Here is a 22016-nt window from a genome sequence, read left to right as displayed (position 1 = left end):
ATGAAAGGTGTTTTTTTTTTATTAGTACGTACATTATAAAAAATGTAACCTGGGCTCGGCAGCCGCTAGATTTTAGATTGTAAAAGAATTGCCAATTAACTGACATAAATTTGATTTAAAATACCACTACGGAAGTAGAATTTATTTCATCCAGTCGCTTAAAAGCAGCTGCAGTTAGCATGATTGAGCAGCGAATTGTTGTATAGAGCTGATTGTATCCGATTACAGCTGCGACTGCCGAGCCTTTAATAATATAAGTGTTTGAATACATGTGCAAAATTAAATATGTTGTCATGTTTTAACAATTGTTGCCTATAGAATATCAAATAATATATTTGGATCGATAGTAATAGTAATACATTTGTTAAAAACGAAGCTTTTTTATAATAACGGTCGGTCGGTCTGTAACGGATAGCTCTTAGAATTGTTAGAATGATCTTATCGATACCAAACTTAGCATGATGATTCCTGTATTAGTTTCGACTTAGAAAGCGTAGTATTTCTATAATATTTTCCAAAATGTCCTTAAACAGTATATGAGCAGTTTTGCAACAATTTACCCACAATTTTATTAAACTTATACATTTACATTCTGCTTATTTTTAATTGTTAATGTTCGTTTGTCATAGCGTTCCAGATTCAGAGCTTCGCTTACATGGATGTTGTTATTTTTGTTAATAAATGTATACACACACTCAGTATAGTGTTTATTCTATAGGCCTATAAAAACATGTTTGCTTAAGCTGTCTATTTGGCTTTGTATTTTATTTTCAATTCATTTGTATAAGCATAATGCATTGCGTTTAATTAATTTTTTTTTATAGGTGTTGTATAATTAATTATTAAATTGCTCTATTTTCATGATAGATATCATTTACTGAATATTCTAAAGATTTCTTTATTTTTACTGCATTACAATAAACTGTACTTTCTATGAGAATATTGTTAAGTTGTTGTCACTGCGCGCTGCGCTACTTCTGCATTCCCTAAGTCTTTCCGTAAGTCCTTAAGTCTTTGGGGAAAATGTAATTTTCTTGGCATCTATTTCAGACAGACTTGATTTTTTGTGAAGATATTCCTTTCCAAATTTCTTCTATTCTTTTTTAATGGTTATTGAGCTTTTGGTTTCTAATTGACTGTCTGTTTGTCCATCAATGATTGTTTTCATCCTTGTTTTGATACAACTTGCTAAGCAAGCACTGTACAGTACAGTCAGCCAGGTGAATAATAATAAATTACAACATGTTATTGTGTATATTAATATTTGCAGACAAGTAACCAACTCATCTGATACAAAATGAGCCAGAAGGAATGGAATAATGGCATGTGCGACTGCTGCGCTGACTGCGGAAACTGTAAGTATTTTTTTCCAGTATGGCTTCGAAACTGATTCATATCCGCTGGATTAGAACCGGTTCTAAGCCAAACTGAAAAATCATGTATCGTTTTATTTAATATCCATTTTTTACTGATATAAAAATGTACATTCATAATAACATAACTGGTTTTGATCTTATAATTGTACATTTTATATCCGCGGAAAACTGTTTATAATACGATGCGACAAATAACTATTATTATTGTATATGTAAAGCATCTCTACCTCACTCTTTCATTCACTAGGTAAGAAATATGACATTATAGTTTGACTTTCTATTACTTCTGTCGTTAAATTTGTACAAACATATTGATTTATATTAAAAACATGTCTGTTTTTTTAATTAATACCATAAATAAGGGCCAAATAAACAGGATTAAATCAGACAATTTTCATTTCTCTGTTGAAAATTTCATATCTTCAATGTGATAGGTAAATAAATATATAATATTTCAATCTTGCAGTCAGTTCATTCCAAAACAACATTGAAATTATAATTTTTTAAATTTTTTTTATATATTTACTAGCGGCTACGCCATTATAGGCCTCTAGTGGCACTTTAAATGTTAGGTAGGTTTTTTTGGGATCAAGTTTGTTTACCCTTCGGGGCTACACAGTACCCAATATAACCTAAACTCAAAGTAATAAACTAAAAATTACTTTCATCCCCCTTTTATTTAAAGGGGGGAGGCGGATGTGCCACTTTTTGAAACCAAAACTAAAAGTCAAAGGAACTTAACTAAAAAAAGAGTTGCAGGTCTGAGATTTTGCATGGCAGTTGCTTTATAGGGTTACAATATGGAACAGTGAAGAAACGGCGGCGCATCCGCCGAAAACCGCCGAGAAATTGCAAAAAAATTCGGCGGTTTTCGGCGGTTGCGCCTCCGTTTCTTCACAGTTCCATATTGTACCTCTATAAAGCACAAAATCTCAGACCTGTAACTCTTTTTTTTAGTTGAGTTCCTTTGATGACTTTTAGTTTTGGTTTCAAAAAGTGGCACATCCGCCTTCCCCCTTTTTTTATTAAGGGGGCTGGGGTGAAATAACAGTGCTCAACAAGTACTTTGTGTGAAGGCGTCAAATTAGTTTAATGTTCCATCGTTGATCCAACTATATTAAGGCTGTTGTGGAAGCTTCTTTACTTGTTGCCAGATCAAGAGCAACGCTGACCGGCTGGGCGAGTCTGGCATCCTGTGCTGTCTGCTCAGCTGTATCCTGCCCTGCATTCCCATCTTCATTCTCAGGAGCAAGACGAGGGAGAAGTACAATATTGAGGTCAGTTGGAAGTTTTTTTTATGTCAACAAAACTGGAATTTGTTCTAAATTTTTTTACTTTCCGCGGAAAACTGCCTATGTCACTATGCGATAATTAAAATAGTCTACTTTTCATAGCTTTAGCAGCATACAGAATTTTTGTCTTATTTTGTCAAAAATGCACTCCAAGATAAGTTCTTTAAGTTTATAGTGCCTTTAAAAAAATTACGTCATCAAATTAAATACAAATTACCAATGGTAGACCAATATACAAAGTAAATTACCAATGGCAGGCAAGTATACATTTTAATTGACCAATAGCCGGCCAGTCTGACGTCATTTTTCAAAGGCACTATAAAAGATTTACCCCAAGGGGGGGGGGGGAGTTCTGACACTTTTGCGTAAACAGTGATTATAGGCTTTGTCTTTGGAGATAATGGATAGGTTATTTGGCAAAAAAGTTTCCTTTTGGGATGTAGTTTTCCTATTTTTTAAAAAATTTTGGATTCGGCCTCCAGGTTTCGGTACTCCAGGCCTCCAGGTGGATTCTGGACAGGTAAAAAAAAAATTCCAAGATAGAACAAAACTTATTTAACAAAAGTTGGTACTTTATGGATGGTATGAACTAATTTGAAGAAATTTTTGAAATCGGGCTCCAGGTTCTGGTACTGCAGGCCTCCAGGTGGATCCTGGACAGGTAAAAATTGAAAATTTTTAATTTTAAAGTTAGAACAAAACTTATTTAACAAAAGTGGCTTCTTTATAGATGGTATGAACTAATCTGAAGAAAATTTTGAAATCGGGCTCCATGTTCAGGTGCTGCAGGCCTCCAGGTGGATCCTGGACAGGTAAAAATTGAAAATTTTTACTTTAAAAGTTAGAACAAAACTTATTTAACAAAAGTGGCTTCTTTATGGATGGTATGAACTAATTTCAAGAAAATTTTGAAATCGGGCTCCAGGTTCAGGTGCTGCAGGCCTCCAGGTGGATCCTGGACAGGTAAAAATTGAAAATTTTTAATTTAAAAGTTAGAACAAAACTTATTTAACAAAAGTGGCTTCTTTATGGATGGTATGAACTAATTTGAAGAAAATTTTGAAATCGGGCTCCAGGTTCAGGTACTGCAGGCCTCCAGGTGGATCCTGGACGGGTAAAAATTGAAAATTTTTACTTTAAAAGTTAGAACAAAACTTATTTTACAAAAGTGGCTTCTTTATAGATGGTATTAACTAATCTGAAGAAAATTTTGATATCGGGCTCCAGGTTCAGGTGCTGCAGGCCTCCAGGTGGATCCTGGACAGGTAAAAGTTAAAAATTTTTACTTTAAAAGTTAAAACAAAACTTATTTAACAAAAGTGGCTTCTTTATAGATGGTATTAACTAATCTGAAGAAAATTTTGAAATTGATTTCCAGGTTCAGGTACTGCAGGCCTCCAGGTGGATCCTGGATAGATAAACAGTAATTTTTTACTTTAAAAGTTAGAACAAAACTTATTTAACAAAAGTGGCTTCATTATAGATGGTATGAACTATTTTGAAGAAAATTTTGAAATCGGGCTTCAGGTTCAGGTACTGCAGGCCTCCAGGTAGATCCTGGACAGGTAAAAATTGAAATTCTTTACTTTAAAAGTTAGAACAAAACTTATTTAACAAAAGTGGCTTCTTTATGGATGGTAGGAAGTAATTTGAAGAAAATTTTGAAATCGGGCTCCAGGTTCAGGTACTGCAGGCCTCCAGGTGGATCCTGGACAGGTAAAAACTTAAATTTTTTTCTATTAAAGTTAGAACAAAATTTATTGAACAAAAGTTGATCCACCTGGAGGCCTGCAGTACCTGAACCTGGAGCTCAATTTCAAAATTTTCTTCAAATTAGTTAATACCATCCATAAAGTATCAACTTTTGTAAAATAAGTTTTGATCTAACTTTTAAAGTGAAAAAATTCAACTTTTACATGTCCAGGATCTACCTGGAGCCCGATTTCAAAATTTTCTTCAAATTACTTCCTACCATCTATAAAGAAGCCACTTTTGTTAAATAAGTTTTGTTCTAACTTTTAAAGTAAAAATTGAAATTTTTACCTGAACCTGGAGCCCGATTTCAAAATTTTTTTCAGATTAGTTAATACCATCTAAAAAAAGGCCACTTTTGTTAAATAAGTTTTGTTCTAACTTTTAAAGTAAAAAATTTCAGTTTTTACCTGTCCAGGATCCACCTGGAGCCCGATTTCAAAATTTTCTTCAAATTAGTTAATACTATCTATAAAGAAGCCACTTTTGTCAAATAAGTTTTGTTCTAACTTTTAAAGTAAAAATATTCAGTTTTTACCTGTCCAGGATCCACCTGGAGGCCTGCAGTACCTGAACCTGGAGCCCGATTTCAAAATTTTCTTCAAATTAGTTCAAACCATCTATAAAGAAGCCACTTTTGTTAAATAAGTTTTGTTCTAACTTTTAAATTAAAAATTTTCAATTTTTACCTGTCTAGGATCCACCTAGAGGCCTGCAGTACCAGAGCCTGGAGCCCGATTTCAAAAATTTCTTCAAATTAGATCATACCATCCTTAAAGTAGCAACTTTTGTTAAATAAGTTTTGTTCTAACTTTTAAAGTAAAAATTTTCAATTTTTACCTGTCCAGGATCCACCTGGAGGCCTGCAGCACCTGAACCTGGAGCCCGATTTCAAAATTTTCTTCAGATTAGTTAATACCATCTATAAAGAAGCCACTTTTGTTAAAAAAGTTTTGTTCTAACTTTAAAATTAAAAATTTTCAATTTTTACCTGTCCAGCATCCACCTGGAGGCCTGCAGTACCAGAACCTGGAGCCCGATTTCAAAAATTTCTTCAAATTAGTTCATACCATCCATAAAGTACCAACTTTTGTTAAATAAGTTTTGTTCTATCTTGATTTTTTTTTTACCTGTCCAGAATCCACCTGGAGGCCTGGAGTACCGGAACCTGGAGGCCGAATCCAAAATTTTTTAAAAAATAGGAAAACTACATCCCAAAAGGAAACTTTTTTGCCAAATAACCTATCCATTATCTCCAAAGACAAAGCCTATAATCACTGTTTACGCAAAAGTGTCAGAACTCCCCCCCCCCCCCCCCCTTATATATTTACATTTATTTTTTTATTTAGGGTTCCACTGGTGCCGATGCTATCACCTCTTTCTGTTGTGGCTGCTGTGTCAGCATCCAGGTAACATAAATCAGCTGATTAACAGCTGACAGGCGTGTGTTTGAATCCCGGCATTATCTGCGTCATAAACAAAGATGGGGTAGTCCCTTTCGTAACAACGCCTTTTAAGGGGCGTTTCGTCGTATTCTCACAGTAGCTTTTAAGGATTAAAAGTTGAGCTGTGGCTGGCAATTAAACAGTTGTTTATTCTGCTTAGTTAGGACAATCAGACAAAGTTAATAAAATCCAAGTGATTAATTGATGTCTTCTTACTTAAAACTTCACTAAGGTTACCTAATATTTATTTCCTTTTAAATGGCATTGAGGAACCATCGTTTCTTTATTGGACTGCTGCTTTTAATTTATTGAAATTATTCTTGTTTTAAAGATCTGCGGTTTAATTTTATTGCATCATAGTAGGTATAAGATTGTTTTTGTCTGAGTACAAAAAAATCTACTAACATTTTTGAATTATATTAACTTATTAATCAGACTTGTGAATTTGAAAGTAAAATATTTTTTCTCATATGATTTCATGTTTATTTTAACATTTACTAGGTAAAAAGTGGGTCACATGTATCTTTATACATGATAAAGACAGTAAGAATTTTAAATGACTTTTTGTGAGGGGAAATTTATAAACTGTACTGTAAATTTTAGAAAGAGTTAATTTTAGACGTATTTTCCCTTTTAAAACGTTAAATCAGATACTTCATTTTGATGAAAGTAATTTTATACCTTGCTGTTTTCTAAAGATTTCTTCTTATGCTATACCTACAAATGACGTGTTCATTTTTGAATTTCAATTTTTGTAGAGTTTAATTGGTAGGTTCTATTTATTGCTTTAAAAATTACTATTAATTCGTGATTTTCATGTAATTTATGCGTTTAATCATGTTAATGAATTGGTAACTTATAATCGCAATACTTTTCTTTGTTGCTTAAGATCATTAAATAAAAACCCTTTAAAAAATTGACATTGACTATTTAACTTAAAACAGTACACATTCTTTCCCCAATTTTCCTTATCTATCAATGGATATAAGATATACGTGGATAAATTGACATCGGAAAATTTTCGTCAAAAGTTTGCTAATGTGGACTTCTTTTGTTAGTCAGTTCGTCTAGTAGGAGGGGGTGGATGGGGGTTATAATTTTTTTTATCCATCTGCGAGTATCACTTTATCAGAGTAAATGAAAATCTGGTGAAACATCCAGGTAGAAATATATCTATTTATCTATCACTCAGAATCAAAGGGGTAATTGACCGTCTGTTTAAATATTTTCAGCTGCCTTTCATAAAAACTCGCAAGGAAAGTTTCGAAAATGGCAAAAGAACATGTTGCCTTGGTATTCCCCTTCTCAAAGCGCATCTACTCTTTAACTATAGTATATTCGTCTTACTCACCTATACAATTTAAAACTAGTAATGGAAGGATCTAAAGATTTCAAAACATAATTTGCTTTAACCCTTTTTAACTTGATATTTTGTTTTTTTGGTTGTTTGTTTACAACAACTACAATAAAATCAAATATAGTTTAGCTTTTTATTGATGCATTATTTTTTCATTGTCCCTGTTGTTTCAAGAAAGCACCTCGGCACCTCGGGGCTAAACTGGTTTTAATCTTATAATTTTACATTCTATATCCGCGGAAAGCCGTTTATAATACGATGCTAGACATAGTTTTTTCGTATGGATGAGAAGGGTTGTTCCTATACACCGGATTCGAATGAATACGAGAAAATGTATTCTTTAAGGTTAAATTATCTACACACTTAAAAGGTTAAAATATATAAAGCATGCCTCGATTTTTTGCATTGTGCAAAATTCTTCTTAAATTGATGAAAATTAAATCAAGATGCGCAGACAGCATAAAAACAAGGATGACAACAAGCTAGCCTAAACATTTATCCGTTTTTTCGCAATATAGATTCTTTATTTCGTTACGCCATAATTTTTTCCGAATAACCATGAAAAGTTCTTTATATTTGATAATAATAGTAGGACAATATTCACTAGTACCTAGTGAATTCAAAGATGCAATGGTTTTATTGTAGAAAAGTTTTGGTTTTAACAGGTTTTATTGCCTGAAGTAACAAATTACATAATACACAATTGCAGACTATAGATGATAAATAGATTATGAACAAGGATGAAAATATGCATAATGCATTATTTGCAAAGTGGACCAATTTTCTGCACTAACTCTCTGATTTTACTTAGCAAATACTGCAAATATTAATGTAAATTTAACGGAGTACCAACTGTATTAGTCTTTAAAAATGAAATACTATCCTTAAAACACTCCCTAATATTCTGATGTTTAAATATATCAATTATGTCAAAAACGAGCAATATTTTTGCCTAATACACCTTAGTTAAAGAAAAGCTACAGTTTTAAAATTTTAAAATACTATTTTGATTATTGAAACTCATCCATGCTTATTGCTTAGCTTATCAAACTTGAAGCTTCCTATTACTCAATGAAGTAATATATAATTTACATTCTTTAAATGCAATATAAAACTATAAAACTTTTAATTTAATAATTGTGTGTGCGAATGGGGCGTTTGTCCAAATTTAGGTATGGAGACCGCTCTTCTATGAGTATTACTAAAAACCTACTTTTACTGCAATACACATAGACATTCTCATCGTCGGTTCGTTTGTTTAGAATGCTTAACCCTCTATTCCCACAAGTATAATACGAATTTGGTTGAGCTGGTGGAAGCTCAACAAAAGACCCACGCGAAGTATTATGTTGCTTTAACCTAAGAATAAACAGTTGGTTTTGATATTCGATCAGAATTATATAAGTATATTAAGTATTAAGGAAGGAAAATGTTTTTATAAAGTGTATTTATATTACAAGTGCATAAGTTAAGTATGAAAATATTTACAGGATAAGTGTTAAAATTATAAGTAGAGTAGGACAGAAATGTGCCCTAAGTCCCAAGCAGTGAATTGTGCTAAGTGTTAGAGTTCTAACACAAGGCCTAAGCTCAATTCATGCTAAGTACTAAGGGGCCTAAATTTAAACTACAATGCATGCCAAACAACTAAGTCATTACCTTTTAAAGCCAGAAAGAGAAGTTGATGGTAGGGGAGTCAATAAATAACTAACTAAATTTAAGAGGTACATGCTATAACATTAGCTTTGGACCAGGATTTTAGTGTTTGTCTGTACAATTAAATGTCTGTGTGTTAATATGTGACGTAAATCAGGCATGGTTGTAGGCATACATATTTGTACTGATTATTTACATGATTACTTTAACAATAAACATAATGTCTTTAATAAACATATACTATTAGCAAATCACATACAAATTACCATGAATAGGCTAGCGTTACCCATATATGGTGTCATATAGGTAGAGATAGGCCTATGAATGCATAAAATGATACAAATAATGCCTTGGGCCTAGCTAAAGTAATTGTGTCTTGCCCCTGATTGCTACTAGATAATTGCAGGGCACGCGTCAATCAAATATTCATAATCTGCTCTATAAAGTGTTGACTTTATATCAAGCATAGATAGATAGTTGTGGATGCGAAGCATTTCTGTAAAAGTCTTATATGTACGTTCAAAGAATTTGAAAATTGAGGATCGCATCTCCATAATGCTGCTAGTCTCGCAAGATTGTTACAAGAATCTTCCACATGTGGTTTGGAATCGATACGAAGATTTTAACATACTCAAATTTATCTTTAAGATATATTTGTTAGTACAGACAGAAGGACAAACACTAGCTAAATGTCAGAATAGCTATACCTAGCTCTATTTATGAACGAAAATTAAATATACTTCCTACGCTTTCAACAATTTTTTACCAAGCTGTTATTAAAATCCTCTTGTCCATTTTGAAAATGATAGAACAATTCTAACAGGCCTAAAATACGATAAGATTTATCCGTTGCAATAAGAAAAGCAAAATAGAAAAGTATTAGCGTCTGCAATGCTAATCGATATATGTTTATTTGGATGTTGCACCAGATTTTCATGTACTCTTAATAAAGCAGCTGGCTAAAATAACGATAGCCCCCATACTCCTCATTTAACCCATCCACTCCAATTAAATTGGATGAACGAATTGGCCATATTAGCAACCAAATTGACTACAAATTTTCGCTTGACAATTTATCCACATACACTATCCATTGCATTGTTTTTCATGAATAAAATACGCGGAAACAAAATATATTTGCCCTCGTTATCAACTCTTTCCAGGAAAAACTAGAGTTTGCCTTGAAATTCTAGAACTTAAAGTTTAATTTTCTTGTTTTTTAGCCCATAATTTTACATTTAATGTTTTACAGATTAAGCAATTTTTAAGAATCATTGCTTTTTAATAGAGAAAGTGTAATTCATGTGAATATACTTTGAAACAACTTAGTTAAAAACCCTAAACTGATTTATTTTTAAATATAGTAGATGCTTTTTTTATAAGGGAAATCCTTTCAAGAAATTTTATAAAGCTGCTGGAAAGATAATAGATAGATAGATAGACGACTTCTGTATTTACTGGCAGCCAAACAATTACATGTCTCTTAAAACTTTTCTAACATACAGACTGACGGACTAATTAATATTATTAAGCTTTACTTTTGAAATTTTTTCTGTGAAAAAATTACAACATTAACATTTCTAATAATGAAATAACCCAAATTACAGTGTATATAAACTTTATGACAAACATGTTTATTCGGATTGAGGTCACTAGTAGCGATGACTCATTATTACTATACCTACAGGGAAATTGGAACAGGTGTATGAAAGATTTATATCTTTCGTAGGCCTGAATTTTTTACTAAATTTTTTTCTCGAGAAATACCTAGGTATTTCTAAAAAAAATTTATATTTTAAAACTCAAATCATATATGAAGAATATAACCCCAAATTGTAAAAAAAACTAAAGCCAGGGTCAAAGGGGATTTTGAGAGAGAACAAATATTTCGTTTACATATCTCTCTATTTTACTTTTACTTGCTGCCTGATTACACTAGGTAAGCAATTGTATTTCTATGTAAATATAACATTACTTGAAAGGGGGGGGGCGAACGTGACACTTTTTGAAAACAAAACTAAAAGTCAACAAAGGAACTCAACTAAAAAAAGAGTTACAGGTCTGAGATTTTGCATGGCAGTTGCTTTATAGGGGTAAAATATGGAACTGTGAAGAAACGGCGGCGCAACCGCCGAAAACCGCCGTTTCCCGCCGAATTTTTTTTTGCCTTTTCTCGGCGGTTTTCGGCGGTTGCGACGCCGTTTCTTCACAGTTCCATATTGTACCCCTATAAAGCAACTGCCATGCAAAATGTCAGACCTGTAACTCTTTTTTTTAGTTGAGTTCCTTTGACTTTTAGTTTTGGTTTCAAAAAGTGTTACATTCGCCCCCCCCCCCTTATTACCTAACTTGTACATAAATGGATATAGAATATTTGTGGATAATATGACAGAGAAAATTTTGTCGTTGATTTAAGTTGCCAACGCGAAATTCATTTATTGGTCAGTTAGTTCATCCAGTAGTAGGGATGGGGATTGAATAAAGGGAATGGATGGGTGGTATCGTTATTTTAGCCCGCTGTGAGTTTAACTTTATAATAGTACATGAAAATCTTGAGAAGCATCCAAGTAATAATATATCGATTAATGTATTTTCATTAACATTATACCTAACAAGTATGACAGCTTCTTTAGAATCGGATCTCAACTAACCAGACGGTCAGTCAAACAAGCATTTATGAATATAGAGAATCAGAGTTTTAGATTTTAAAATTCTGAACAACAATTATTATAAATCTTTCCTAAAATTGCTTAAAATACAGGATGCCTAATATGGAAATAATTACATTTTAAGACAGTATAAAGAGATAATATTAAAGTAAATGAATAGAGGGTTTATGGGTGAAATAACTGGATGTCCACGGGGTTGTGACTAGGGTTGGGCCGGATACTTTTTTGGCCGGATACCGGATATCCGGCTGATTTCAAACGCCGGATATCCGGTAACCGGCCGGATATCCGGCAAACGCCGGATATCTGGCAAATATCCGGTTATCCGGCCAAATTACCGGATATCCGGCTGGATAACCGGCCAAATTACCAGATATTAAAGTAGTAAAAAAAAAATTTCTTCAGAAATCTTATATAAATTTACATAAAGTTAAACTTATTCAGAAAAAATGTTCTTCTAGCTTCAATAATAAGAAAATTATAGCCATTTAAGATTTTAAAAAGCAGAGATTTTTGGTGTAAAGTATAAAAAATTATAGAGCCGGATATCCGGCCGGATAGTTTCAATATCCGGTATCCGGCCGGATATCCGGCCATACCGGATATCCGGCCCAACCCTAGTTGTGACCCTGTGCCACCTTTCAAATCATATGGTCTTTGAATATCACTAGCGTCGGAAATATTAAATCACCCACGTCGCTAAAAAAGGGTAGAAATAATTTTACCAGTAGACGAATACTATTACGTTTATTGAGATCAGCACACAACTTTTTCTGAACTAATATTTTTTCTTTTTCAGACTGCTAACGAGTTGGATGCCCAGGGCGCTTAGACGCGCAGCTATCTCACAAGTGGGATTCGAACCATGAACTTGAACACACAACAACCTACCTGTAATTATCTCAGTGTCGTACAAACAAACCAAAATGACAATTATTTAACACAAACACACAAAAAAAGTATTATATTAAGCACTAAAAATAGTTTTGAATAAATGTGGTTTTATTAAATTTGAAAGCACAAAATCAATATTTTTTATTTCTCACATTTTTGCAATGTTACAGTATAGAAAAAATAATAATTCAAAATGGCATTTTCATGTACAAATATATTTCATGTTTAGTCTTTTCCAGATAGAATTGCTTTGTAAAGATTTTTTTTAAAACTTCATATAGCTTATTTTTTTGTTAGTGCCAAAATTAAATGCTAAAAATCATGTAATTGCTTAAATCTTTGTTTGATTTGCCTTTTTTTGGATATACGTTTAATATAAAATAAGATTGTGCCTTTAAAAGATAAAAAAAGTACTTATTTTTCAACGTTTTGTATAAATTTTCTAATGTCCAATGGAAATTAAAAATGTACTATATACAATTGATAAAATGAAATTTTTTCGTCCATGATGTAAATTGTGTTACTAATTTGAATTAAATACTGATAAATTTTCAAAAATATAATTTTTGTATATGGAAGTTTATTTTTTGTTAATGTTTAAATTAACGATTCATATATTATATTTATGAATTTTATTCTCAATAAATCATTCACAATCATTTTGTTCTTTTTCCATAGTTCCTATTAGCCACTGATAAACAATTTATAAGATTTAACATGGAAATAATAAAATAACCTAGAACTTTGACCTTTAAACCAAAATCGAGTTATGTTTTACAGCCAAGAGGAGTGTATTTAGTGTTAGTGGCAGCGTTGCGGAGCTGTTTGATTTTTGTGCGGCTCAGGCTCCGACCTAAAATCATTAAAAACTTGACATATTTTTTTGTTTATTTTTTTACTTTTGAAGGTTTTAAAAGTTCAATTTTTGAAAAAAATGGAATTGAAAACTTAAAAGGGGCATTTGCACATGACAAATTATAATTTATAAAAAATCTATTTATCTAGTCAGGAGCCGTTTTTTAACGAAAATTACGGCTCCAGCTAAATATATGGCTGCTCCCGGCTCCGAAACACTGGTTAGTGGGGAGGGCACACCCCCTATGACGTCCACCCACACACCCAACTTGAATTTAAGGGCTGTGTTGCTTTCTTACCAACCTCGATATCGCCTTTGGCTGCATTAGGGGGATGTAGAGTAGACCCTTGTCAAGGGGGATCCTTAGTTTTGCCAAGCGGTTTGCTTCAGCATGCCTCTGATAGAGAAATATATTCATTTCACTAAAGTTGATCTTTTCCTCTTAGGAAAATTGAAAAATAAAGAATTCAAAAAGAAATATTTTTCTGATCATTTTGCTTAGTACGGATATTATTAATATATTTCCCGCCGATCGCGGATAATTCTTGTCTCTGTAATCAATAGATCAAATGCCATGTAAGGTCTAAGTGTATTAAACAGAAGATTTTTTTTTGGAAAAATATAACAAGTAGCTGTTTAGTTTTTCAGTTTTATTTATAAATATACATTATATAAACATTAATTGATAATTCTATGATATAAAAGCAGTTATATTTTTTGTTGTAAGCTTAATTTCTCGGATATTGTTTGTTAGATTTATAGATCTAAGGTAAGCTTTATATCAATTGGGTTGATTTTACACTATCTAACTTACCCCTCCCTCACATAGAAGCTAGATGCAAAGCTCCTATCCCTACAATTAACTTTGTAATGATTTTTGTCTGAAGCAAACGATCTCGGAAATTGCCAGTCTGAATTTGTTTTACTTTTTAAATACGGTTTATAACTATTTTCCAGATCTTGCCCAGAGGCTAGGGCGAAAAAAACTATTAATAAGAATTTTTAAATATCTTAGGGTAATTTTAAGCTGACCTTCCCTTGAGGCTAGGAGTAAATAAATAGATTATAATAATAAGATATTATTGATTAATATAATTATCAAGGGTATCGAACTTGTATCCACTATCCAAGGCCAGCCTGATGAAACTGCTCAGTTCTTCCACTCCGTTCAGGTAACTTCCAGATCCAGGTCTGTAAAAGATAATATATTAGAAATAGAATAAATAAGGAAACTTAACTAAAGTAGCAGGATGTCTTACCTGTGGTGCCCTACTCCTTTCGAGCTTTTCATGACCCAATATAACCAATCCCAACCTTACCTAATGCATAATAAGCATACAAACAAAAAACTACCCCGCTCCCTCATTTTTTTAATTTTAAAATAAGAAGTTGGAGGATTTAAGTGTTTAATCACCCCCACAAATTTCCAACTAATAATATACCTGTGTGCAATATCATGGCTTAGAACCACAACTTTTCCAGGTAGTCGTGTTCTGGGTTTTGTTTTGTTACTGGAGACTATTTCATCAACTCTTGTCATTGTAGTGGCTCCGGAGTCTACATACCTACAAAAAAAATAAAATAAAAACAAGAATGACGAAATGCATAAAAGCAAAACTTAAAGTTGGAACAAGTGTGCAACATTTAAAGAGTAAATATCTTACTTTTAGGTCAAAAACTTTGGATACTTTTATTGAATTTTGATTGGTTGGTTTCAAGCTACCAATAATTTTTATTCACAAAAGGGGTAACTTTGTTTCTCATCATTGGGGATGAATATCAATTTATCATCCATTGTCTTATACCTTAAGAACCCTCCAAATACTTTACCTGCTGATGGTATAATTCATTCTCCAGTCAATATCCCAGCCAATCACCTGCTTTCCCTGGGCCTCCAACAAATCTGCAAGTTTTATTCCATTTCTAAAAAATAGGATGTTTTTAGATTGGGTACTATGAAGGGGTACGAATATAGAGGCTGCTGGGCGGTTTCCCTTAAAATGCCTAGCCCCTTCCATAGTTTTTTTTTAGCAGCGAAGCTACTCTATAATTCATTTTGTCTGTCCGTCCTACAGTTTGTAACGCTATGGGGAAAAATTTTCTCGGCTTCTATTCAAGATAGACAGCTGACATTTTTAGGGATTAAATATGTTTACATTCTACATATTTCAACAAAGTTTCATCAAGATTTGCCCATTAATTGGAGTTTTAGATCAATTCCTAGAGTCAACTGACCTTGCCGAATATTCTGGAATAGTACAGGCAAAACAATCATGGTACACATCTCCTACTCTCCAATTATTTGTGTAGGGTAACCTAGAAAAAATCCTTATAAATGTATAATTATTTATTTATTTAATACTCATATTTGAGGGAACTTTTGTTTAATGAAATCTTCCAATTTTTAACATTTACAAAACAGCCTGCTTTATTGCATCAAGATCCATAACAGATTTATATAGGAAATAAATGTCTATATATGAGTTCAAGTTTTCCAAGCCACAAATGTTTAAAACTCATTGTGCTCCAATAATCCGTAATAAACTCTCATTGATTAGAACTGTGGTAATACGGCAGCAGACGGACGGGTATTTTACAGAGTTGCTACGCAGTGGCTTATCAAGTCAAGCCTTCTGCACTAATCCTATTATATCACCATTCACCTCATGACCGCAGATGACCCCGTCGGCAGCGGTCAGATTGGACTGGCTAAATAGGGGAGGGGCACGGACACTTAGCAACCCCGCGCCCCTCAGGCAACTATTCAACCGGGAGATGGTGCCTTCCCTTTTACTACAGCTTGCCCCACAGATGTCTACCGCCGCGGGCTACGCCCTTGTCTCCCACACCCCCTTCAAACCTAACCTATTGTTATAATCTATTTTGTATATATATAGTAACCACCCATTGTAAATGTATTCAGTTTAAATATAATTTCTGTATGAGTAAATCCTGCTAGTTTGTTTTGGTAGAATACTTCAAGGCTAGGGGCTCGTTGGATTCGAACTCGCAACCGGTGAGCTGAAACGCTTCGGCTTACCACAGAACAATATGACCCATTATTTTACTGTATGAAGAATAAATTCATTTTTAGTAGCGAAGCTACTCTATAATTTGAAATGTCCGTCTGTCCGTATGTCTGTCTGTCCGTATGTCCGTCTTAGTTTGGGGGAAACGTGATTTTCTCTGCTCCTATAAAAGATAAAAGGCTGAAATTTTTTGACAACATTCCCATTATCAAGAAGCACAATTAACTATAAAACATCAATGGCGATAGGACCGCTTTTTAGCAGGTTTTAGGCTATTTTTTGTATTTTCATATTTTTCTCCATATCTTTGGTGTTTATGGTCCGATTTCCAAAATTTTTTCAGTTATAGAATCAAAATTAAATTTCCTGTCGTTTCAAGAAAACAACTATGACGGTCAGACTGCCTTTAAGCAGGTTTAAGGCTATTTTTGTATTTTTCACATTTTTCTCCATACCTTTGGTGTTTATGGCCCAATTTCCAAAGTTTTTCAGTTATAGATATCAAAATTAAATTTCCTTTCGTTTCAAGAACACATCAATGGCGGTCAGACTGCCTTTTTGCAGGTTTTTGGCTTTTTTTTATGTTTTTCACATTTTTCTTCATATCTTTGGTGTTTATGGTCCGTTTTTTTTTAAATTTTTGTAGTTAAAAATATCAAAATTAAATTTCCCGTTGTTCTGAGCATCCAGTATGTAATTTACTTTGACCGTCAGTCTGTTAGTCATAGTACTGAAATATAAATAAATATCAAGAAATTAAAAACAAATGTTGAAAAGGTTTCGTGATTTTTTCCTAATATACATGCTTTTGTCAACTAAGATCTAAATTCTTATTTAATTGTTTATGCTTCGCTACTTATGGATGTTGTCATCCTTGTTTTTATTTCATGTTGCTATTTGAATTATATTGCAGTATTAAATTTCTAACCATAAAAAAGAAAATTTAAATTTATAATATAGTAAATTAGTTTTAAAATAATTTTATACTAGCGATATGTGCGTAATGTGGTCAGATATTGAACTAAAATTTAAAAGTTAACTAAACATTTTAACCCTTTTAGGACGATAATTTGAAATAAAAAATATTAAGATCCTAAAATAGTTTAAAGGGCGAATATAGGTTTGATATAATATGAGCTTATTTCAAAGGTGCCATTATATAGATTATAAATAACTTAAGGATATTGACATATCTAATTGTATAAGTCTGTTTATAGCTTAAAACCTTTCTAACTCAAGATAATATTATGTAATAAGTGTGGTTCCCTAAGAACTCAATTACCCTAGCATCACACAAGGCTTCGTAGCAAGGTTGAATTAAAAAGCTTTCGTTAAAGGATAGTCGTAATAACGTGGAAACCAATTAATCAGGGGTAAATATACCCATCTTACCTTAATACAAATTATATAAAGTAAAATATTTAAAAGTTTAAAAAAACATCAAATAATGTAAAAAGTAAAAAAAAAATAATTGATAAAATTTTCTTGGAGGAAGAATGATTTCAAATCCCTGTTTTTTTAAGGTTCGTGTGTGTGTGTGTTAAAATTGCGTACATCAGGGTTTTTATATTTTCCAGAATTAACCAATGATCTTTGTACAGAAAATAAACTTTAAGACGTATTATTTACCCTAGTCAAAACTTTTACGCAAATTATTTCTACGCTTTTTAAAAATTGAATTAAAGAGTATATAATCTAAAATAATAAACATTTAAATTATCATTTAAGATGCGTGCCATTGTAATAGTCAATCAAAGTTAAGCAAAATAGTCAAAAAATAGTCTTGTAAAGGGCTAAAATAAACCGTTTGTCGTCAATCTCATTTATCATATGTTCAATTGAAACAGAAAATTGCAAAATCTACTTAAGGATTTTTTTGAATTTTTAAATTTGGCATAGATATTCTAAAAGTATGAAATGGCACCTTTCATATAAGCTCATATCATATCGAACCTATATTCGCCCTTTAAAGAAAGAAATCGTCAGGGAGAAGATAATGGAAGAATAGGGTTAATAGTCAGAATTCAGATAACCAAAAGAAAGTAAATAAAACATTGAATAAACCTAGCCAATAGCGAGATAATTATATCGAGCCCAACTCTAGTATGTAGATATATAGGATGTCTGTGTGTCTGTGTATTGTAGGATCTCGCTAATCCATGAATGGTTCTCTTTGACAACGTAGCTTCTCATTTCTCATAGGTCCGTCCATGAAAGATTTCTTATTTTGTTTTGGTGGGTATCACCAGCCCCCTCCCTTAAGAGAAGTCGCCCTAGAAAAAATTACTCTCCCTAAATTGATTAATATAATTTTTAATTATTAAAAACAGAGAAACTGCTAAAGCTTTTTATATTGCCTATAAAGAATGGCGTTATGCAAACGACCAATGATAGGCCAATACACAGACTAAATTACCAAAGGCAGAACAGTACACAATTTAATTGACCAATGGTAGGCCAGTTTGACGTGATAATTTATAGACACTATAATAAGCTTTGAAATTACCTGATCAAAGATTCCATTTTATCCACAATCTCAAAAATTTCATATTCACTAAAACCTAAAACAAATAGAATGCCATCAAATAAATATTGTAAGCTTAGATACCCAATTACTTAATTGGATCAATAAGAATACAGTATAAAAACAATTATGTGGTTCAAAAATTACACTAAAACACTAGAGGGGGCAGGGGTTAAATAACTTAATGTCCCCTTCTCGAAGACCCTGTGCCGACTTTTACTTGGGTTTTTGAAAATTGGGTGTTTGTATTATAAAAAAATTAATCTATTACCGGCAATCTAAGTTTCTGACAAAGATAAGGTTATAATTTTGCGTCTAGGCGACGTAGTTTAATTGTAATTTCTTTTATAAGCAATGGAAATCTTTCAAAATTTTCATTGTAGATAAAATGTAATTTTGAAATGCCTGGAACTTTTTTGTTATTAAAGCTGAAGGCTTCAAATTTGGGGTATTGGGTCTATTTGTGGCAGTCTTTCAGCAGTTAAAGCGTTGTATTACTTGCATTGCAGGGTAGCCGCTAGTTCATAAAGTAACTGTTATATGCTACTTTGTCATCATTATTATTGTGTTCCATATGGTTATAGGAATGATCTCCAACTAAATGTCCCTCTTGTACAGTCCTAAAATATCAGAAAAATTTTCTACAACAAAAAATTACCTTGGAGTGTCCTTTTTGTTGTTATGAAGCATATGATTATAGGAATGATCAGCTACTACATGTCCTTCATTTAGTGTCCTAAAATAGGGATTTTTTTTGGTTCACTTGAAAAAAGTTGCTTGTTTTTGAATAACTGTCTGTCTGTTTACTCTGCTTTTTTACATTCTCTCCAAAAACCTAGAAGAGAAGCTTTATTTTGATACTTGAAAAGATTTGGGAAGTCCTTCCCAGGGAAATAACTCCAAAGAGAAATGACTCCTAGAAATTCCCCTCTCTATTTCCCTCTAGTTCTCTTAGAGGCCTGTAAGGTTTGTAAATAACCAAAGTAAACCTGAGTAAGTAATCTTCATTTTCGGTTACTCCATTATCCAGGTTTTGGCCGTTGATGAAAAAGGTTCCTCTGAAATGTAATAATCATTTTTAGTAACGAATCTACTCTATAATTGTATGTTTCTTGAAATAAATAAAAAATAAGGGTGGGGTAGTTTTTCATTTCATTTTTATTTCTTTAAGTCAGGATATATTGCGTGCTGGGAGGCCTCACACAGTGTTGAAAATTAAATGATTGAAATGGGGAAAAAAACACCCCTTCCCCCTTAATTTAAAAAATAAGGTGGTGGTAAATTAAGTCTTTGATAGACACCTTGGTTTATTAAACTTATTTACTAAGTATATTTGCGATTACTTTTATTTAATGAAATCTTCCAATTTTTAACATGTACAAAACGGCCTGCTTAATTGCTTCAAGATCCATGTCAGATCTATATGGGAAATAAATGTCTATAAACGAGCTCAAGTTTTCCAAGGAATATATGATTAAAACTCATAGTGCTCCAATAATCCATAATAAACTCTCATTGCCCAGAACGATAAGACCCATTATTTTACTTTATTAAAAATAAATTCATTTTTTTCATTTCATGTTGCTATTTACCTTATATTGATGTATTTAATTTCTAATCATAAAAAAGAAAATTTAAATTTATAATATGATAAATTTAAGAAAACTATGTTTTAAAAGAATTCGATTGTGGCGACATTTTGTGTGTTCAAATATTAAACTAAAATTGTAATCATCATCATTAACCCTTTGGTGATGGTAATGTAAAGAAAAAAATATAATTTAAAAAATCTTTTAAAAATCATTTAATTATTAAATATTTACTTTCTTTTAGATAGTAATGCCGGGTGAGGAAAATAGATTTATTGAGAAATAGATATGCATATAGAAAACTAGCCAATAGGGAGATAATTATATCGAGCCAACTCTAGTTCTAATATATAACGAAGGCTTTTTTGTCTGTCCTTTAAGAACACTTAACCAATAAGACTGATTAAGTTCTAAGTTCGTAAAGCATTATATATTTCAAAATTGAAGTTTTGAAATAGTATTAAGTTTGTTTTTAGAGCTAGGGGCGAAGCTAGTTGTTCTATTGTAAAGTAGTACCTGACACCATATTGTTTAAGAACATCTAAAACATGTGGAGTACCCTCGCCAGGCCCGTCATCAAATGTCAAATAGATTGTTCTGTCTGCTGCAGGCTGAAACATTTACAAAATTAAAAATAGATTAAAAGTATGACAACATTCATTATAAGCAAAACACAAAAAAAGGATGAATAAAGTTCTCAAATTGAAGTTCAGTGATCAGAAATGAAAAAAACTTGTTTAATAAGAAATTCACAAAACCTTTAGATGTTCAATATACAAATGTTTTAATGTTTATATTTTTCGAGCATGGCTGATAAACCAACGGAATAAGTAAATTATATATTGGATTCTTTGCTAATTGGTATTGGTACTGAAAAAAATCAGTCGTATATAAACATTGAATAGGATATTTGATAGGATTTGGCCTAATGTTGTTATAGGATACCAATTCATTATTAAAAGAAATTGTATTTACATTAAAATCGACTTGTGATTATGTAAAGGGGTGGTATGCCTTAACCCTGAAATTATCCCTCTTTTTGTCTGTACTACACCACCTAAAGATCACACCCACCTTCACAAGCTTTAGTTAAAATGGTGTAAAGATTTTTTATCCGCTTCGCGCATCCTTCTACAGCGCGCCACTGGGCAATATATTTTATAATGACATTTCCATGTTATTTCTATCTCACCTGAACTGTTCTTCCATAGTAGGCTTGGATTGTTAACATAGACAGGAACAAAATCTGCATTTTTATATCCTAAAATCAAAATTAAATTTTTAATTCCTATAAAAAAAGGCTGTAAAGACTGATAACATAATCTATAGAAAAAATAAGGGGTGTGGGGTAGTTTTATTATTAATGATAACCCCTGCGGAGCTACCAAATAAAACCTAACCGTCTTATTTTAAACTCACTTTAAAATGATTTTGATATGATATTTAATCCTGTGCAACTGCGCGCCTCTTGCACGGCAGCTTGCAGGCCTACATGACCATTTGCACCAACATACATTACATTAATAGCCTTAATAATAACATTATTAATTACAAAAATTTTAAGCTAGGGGCGCTAA

General features: G+C 32.3%; 3 protein-coding genes across 3 annotated transcripts; 1 reads left to right on the top strand and 2 right to left on the bottom strand.

The window, feature by feature from the left end:
* The first annotated feature begins 1203 nt into the window (after positions 1–1203).
* On the top strand, positions 1204–13100 carry LOC145324969 (cornifelin homolog). Its single transcript, XM_080167741.1, has 4 exons — positions 1204–1355; positions 2499–2653; positions 5770–5829; positions 12347–13100. Exons 1-4 carry the CDS (start codon positions 1298–1300, stop codon positions 12377–12379), a joined length of 306 nt encoding a protein of 101 aa, XP_080023867.1. The 5' UTR covers positions 1204–1297; the 3' UTR covers positions 12380–13100.
* Positions 13101–14359: 1259 nt separating this feature from the next.
* Positions 14360–18951, bottom strand: LOC145324160 (chitin disaccharide deacetylase-like). The gene is made up of 5 exons (XM_080166787.1): positions 18833–18951; positions 15533–15613; positions 15128–15220; positions 14740–14862; positions 14360–14488 (listed from the first exon to the last, which is right to left on the bottom strand). Exons 1-5 carry the CDS (start codon positions 18847–18849, stop codon positions 14377–14379), a joined length of 426 nt encoding a protein of 141 aa, XP_080022913.1. The 5' UTR covers positions 18850–18951; the 3' UTR covers positions 14360–14376.
* A 501-nt stretch (positions 18952–19452) lies between these two features.
* On the bottom strand, positions 19453–21696 carry LOC145324159 (chitin disaccharide deacetylase-like). The gene is made up of 4 exons (XM_080166786.1): positions 21632–21696; positions 20956–21050; positions 19840–19908; positions 19453–19586 (listed from the first exon to the last, which is right to left on the bottom strand). Exons 1-4 carry the CDS (start codon positions 21689–21691, stop codon positions 19505–19507), a joined length of 306 nt encoding a protein of 101 aa, XP_080022912.1. The 5' UTR covers positions 21692–21696; the 3' UTR covers positions 19453–19504.
* Between the last annotated feature and the right edge of the window lie 320 nt (positions 21697–22016).

This window comes from Acartia tonsa, chromosome 7 (genome assembly GCF_053477335.1).
Source record: "Acartia tonsa isolate MP-2025a chromosome 7, ASM5347733v1, whole genome shotgun sequence".
Lineage (NCBI taxonomy): Eukaryota > Metazoa > Arthropoda > Copepoda > Calanoida > Acartiidae > Acartia > Acartia tonsa.
This window is presented reverse-complemented; position numbering and strand designations above follow the sequence as displayed.

What these genes read in the sequence shown, in the direction of transcription:
- LOC145324159 (XM_080166786.1), bottom strand. Translation starts at nt 21,691, where the DNA reads ATGCAGATTTTGTTCCTGTCTATGTTAACAATCCAAGCCTACTATGGA. An exon ending in CTTAAACAATATGGTGTCAG is followed by an intron (nt 19,909 to 20,955) that starts GTACTACTTTAC and finishes ATTACATTTCAG; the next exon opens with AGGAACCTTTTTCATCAACG. An exon ending in AATGAAGATTACTTACTCAG is followed by an intron (nt 19,587 to 19,839) that starts GTTTACTTTGGT and finishes TCCCTATTTTAG; the next exon opens with GACACTAAATGAAGGACATG.
- LOC145324160 (XM_080166787.1), bottom strand. An exon ending in ATGAATTATACCATCAGCAG is followed by an intron (nt 14,863 to 15,127) that starts GTAAAGTATTTG and finishes TTTTTTTTGTAG; the next exon opens with GTATGTAGACTCCGGAGCCA. An exon ending in AGCCATGATATTGCACACAG is followed by an intron (nt 14,489 to 14,739) that starts GTATATTATTAG and finishes TATCTTTTACAG; the next exon opens with ACCTGGATCTGGAAGTTACC.
- LOC145324969 (XM_080167741.1), top strand. Translation starts at nt 1,298, where the DNA reads ATGAGCCAGAAGGAATGGAATAATGGCATGTGCGACTGCTGCGCTGAC. An exon ending in CTGCGCTGACTGCGGAAACT is followed by an intron (nt 1,356 to 2,498) that starts GTAAGTATTTTT and finishes AACTATATTAAG; the next exon opens with GCTGTTGTGGAAGCTTCTTT. An exon ending in GGGAGAAGTACAATATTGAG is followed by an intron (nt 2,654 to 5,769) that starts GTCAGTTGGAAG and finishes TTTTTTATTTAG; the next exon opens with GGTTCCACTGGTGCCGATGC.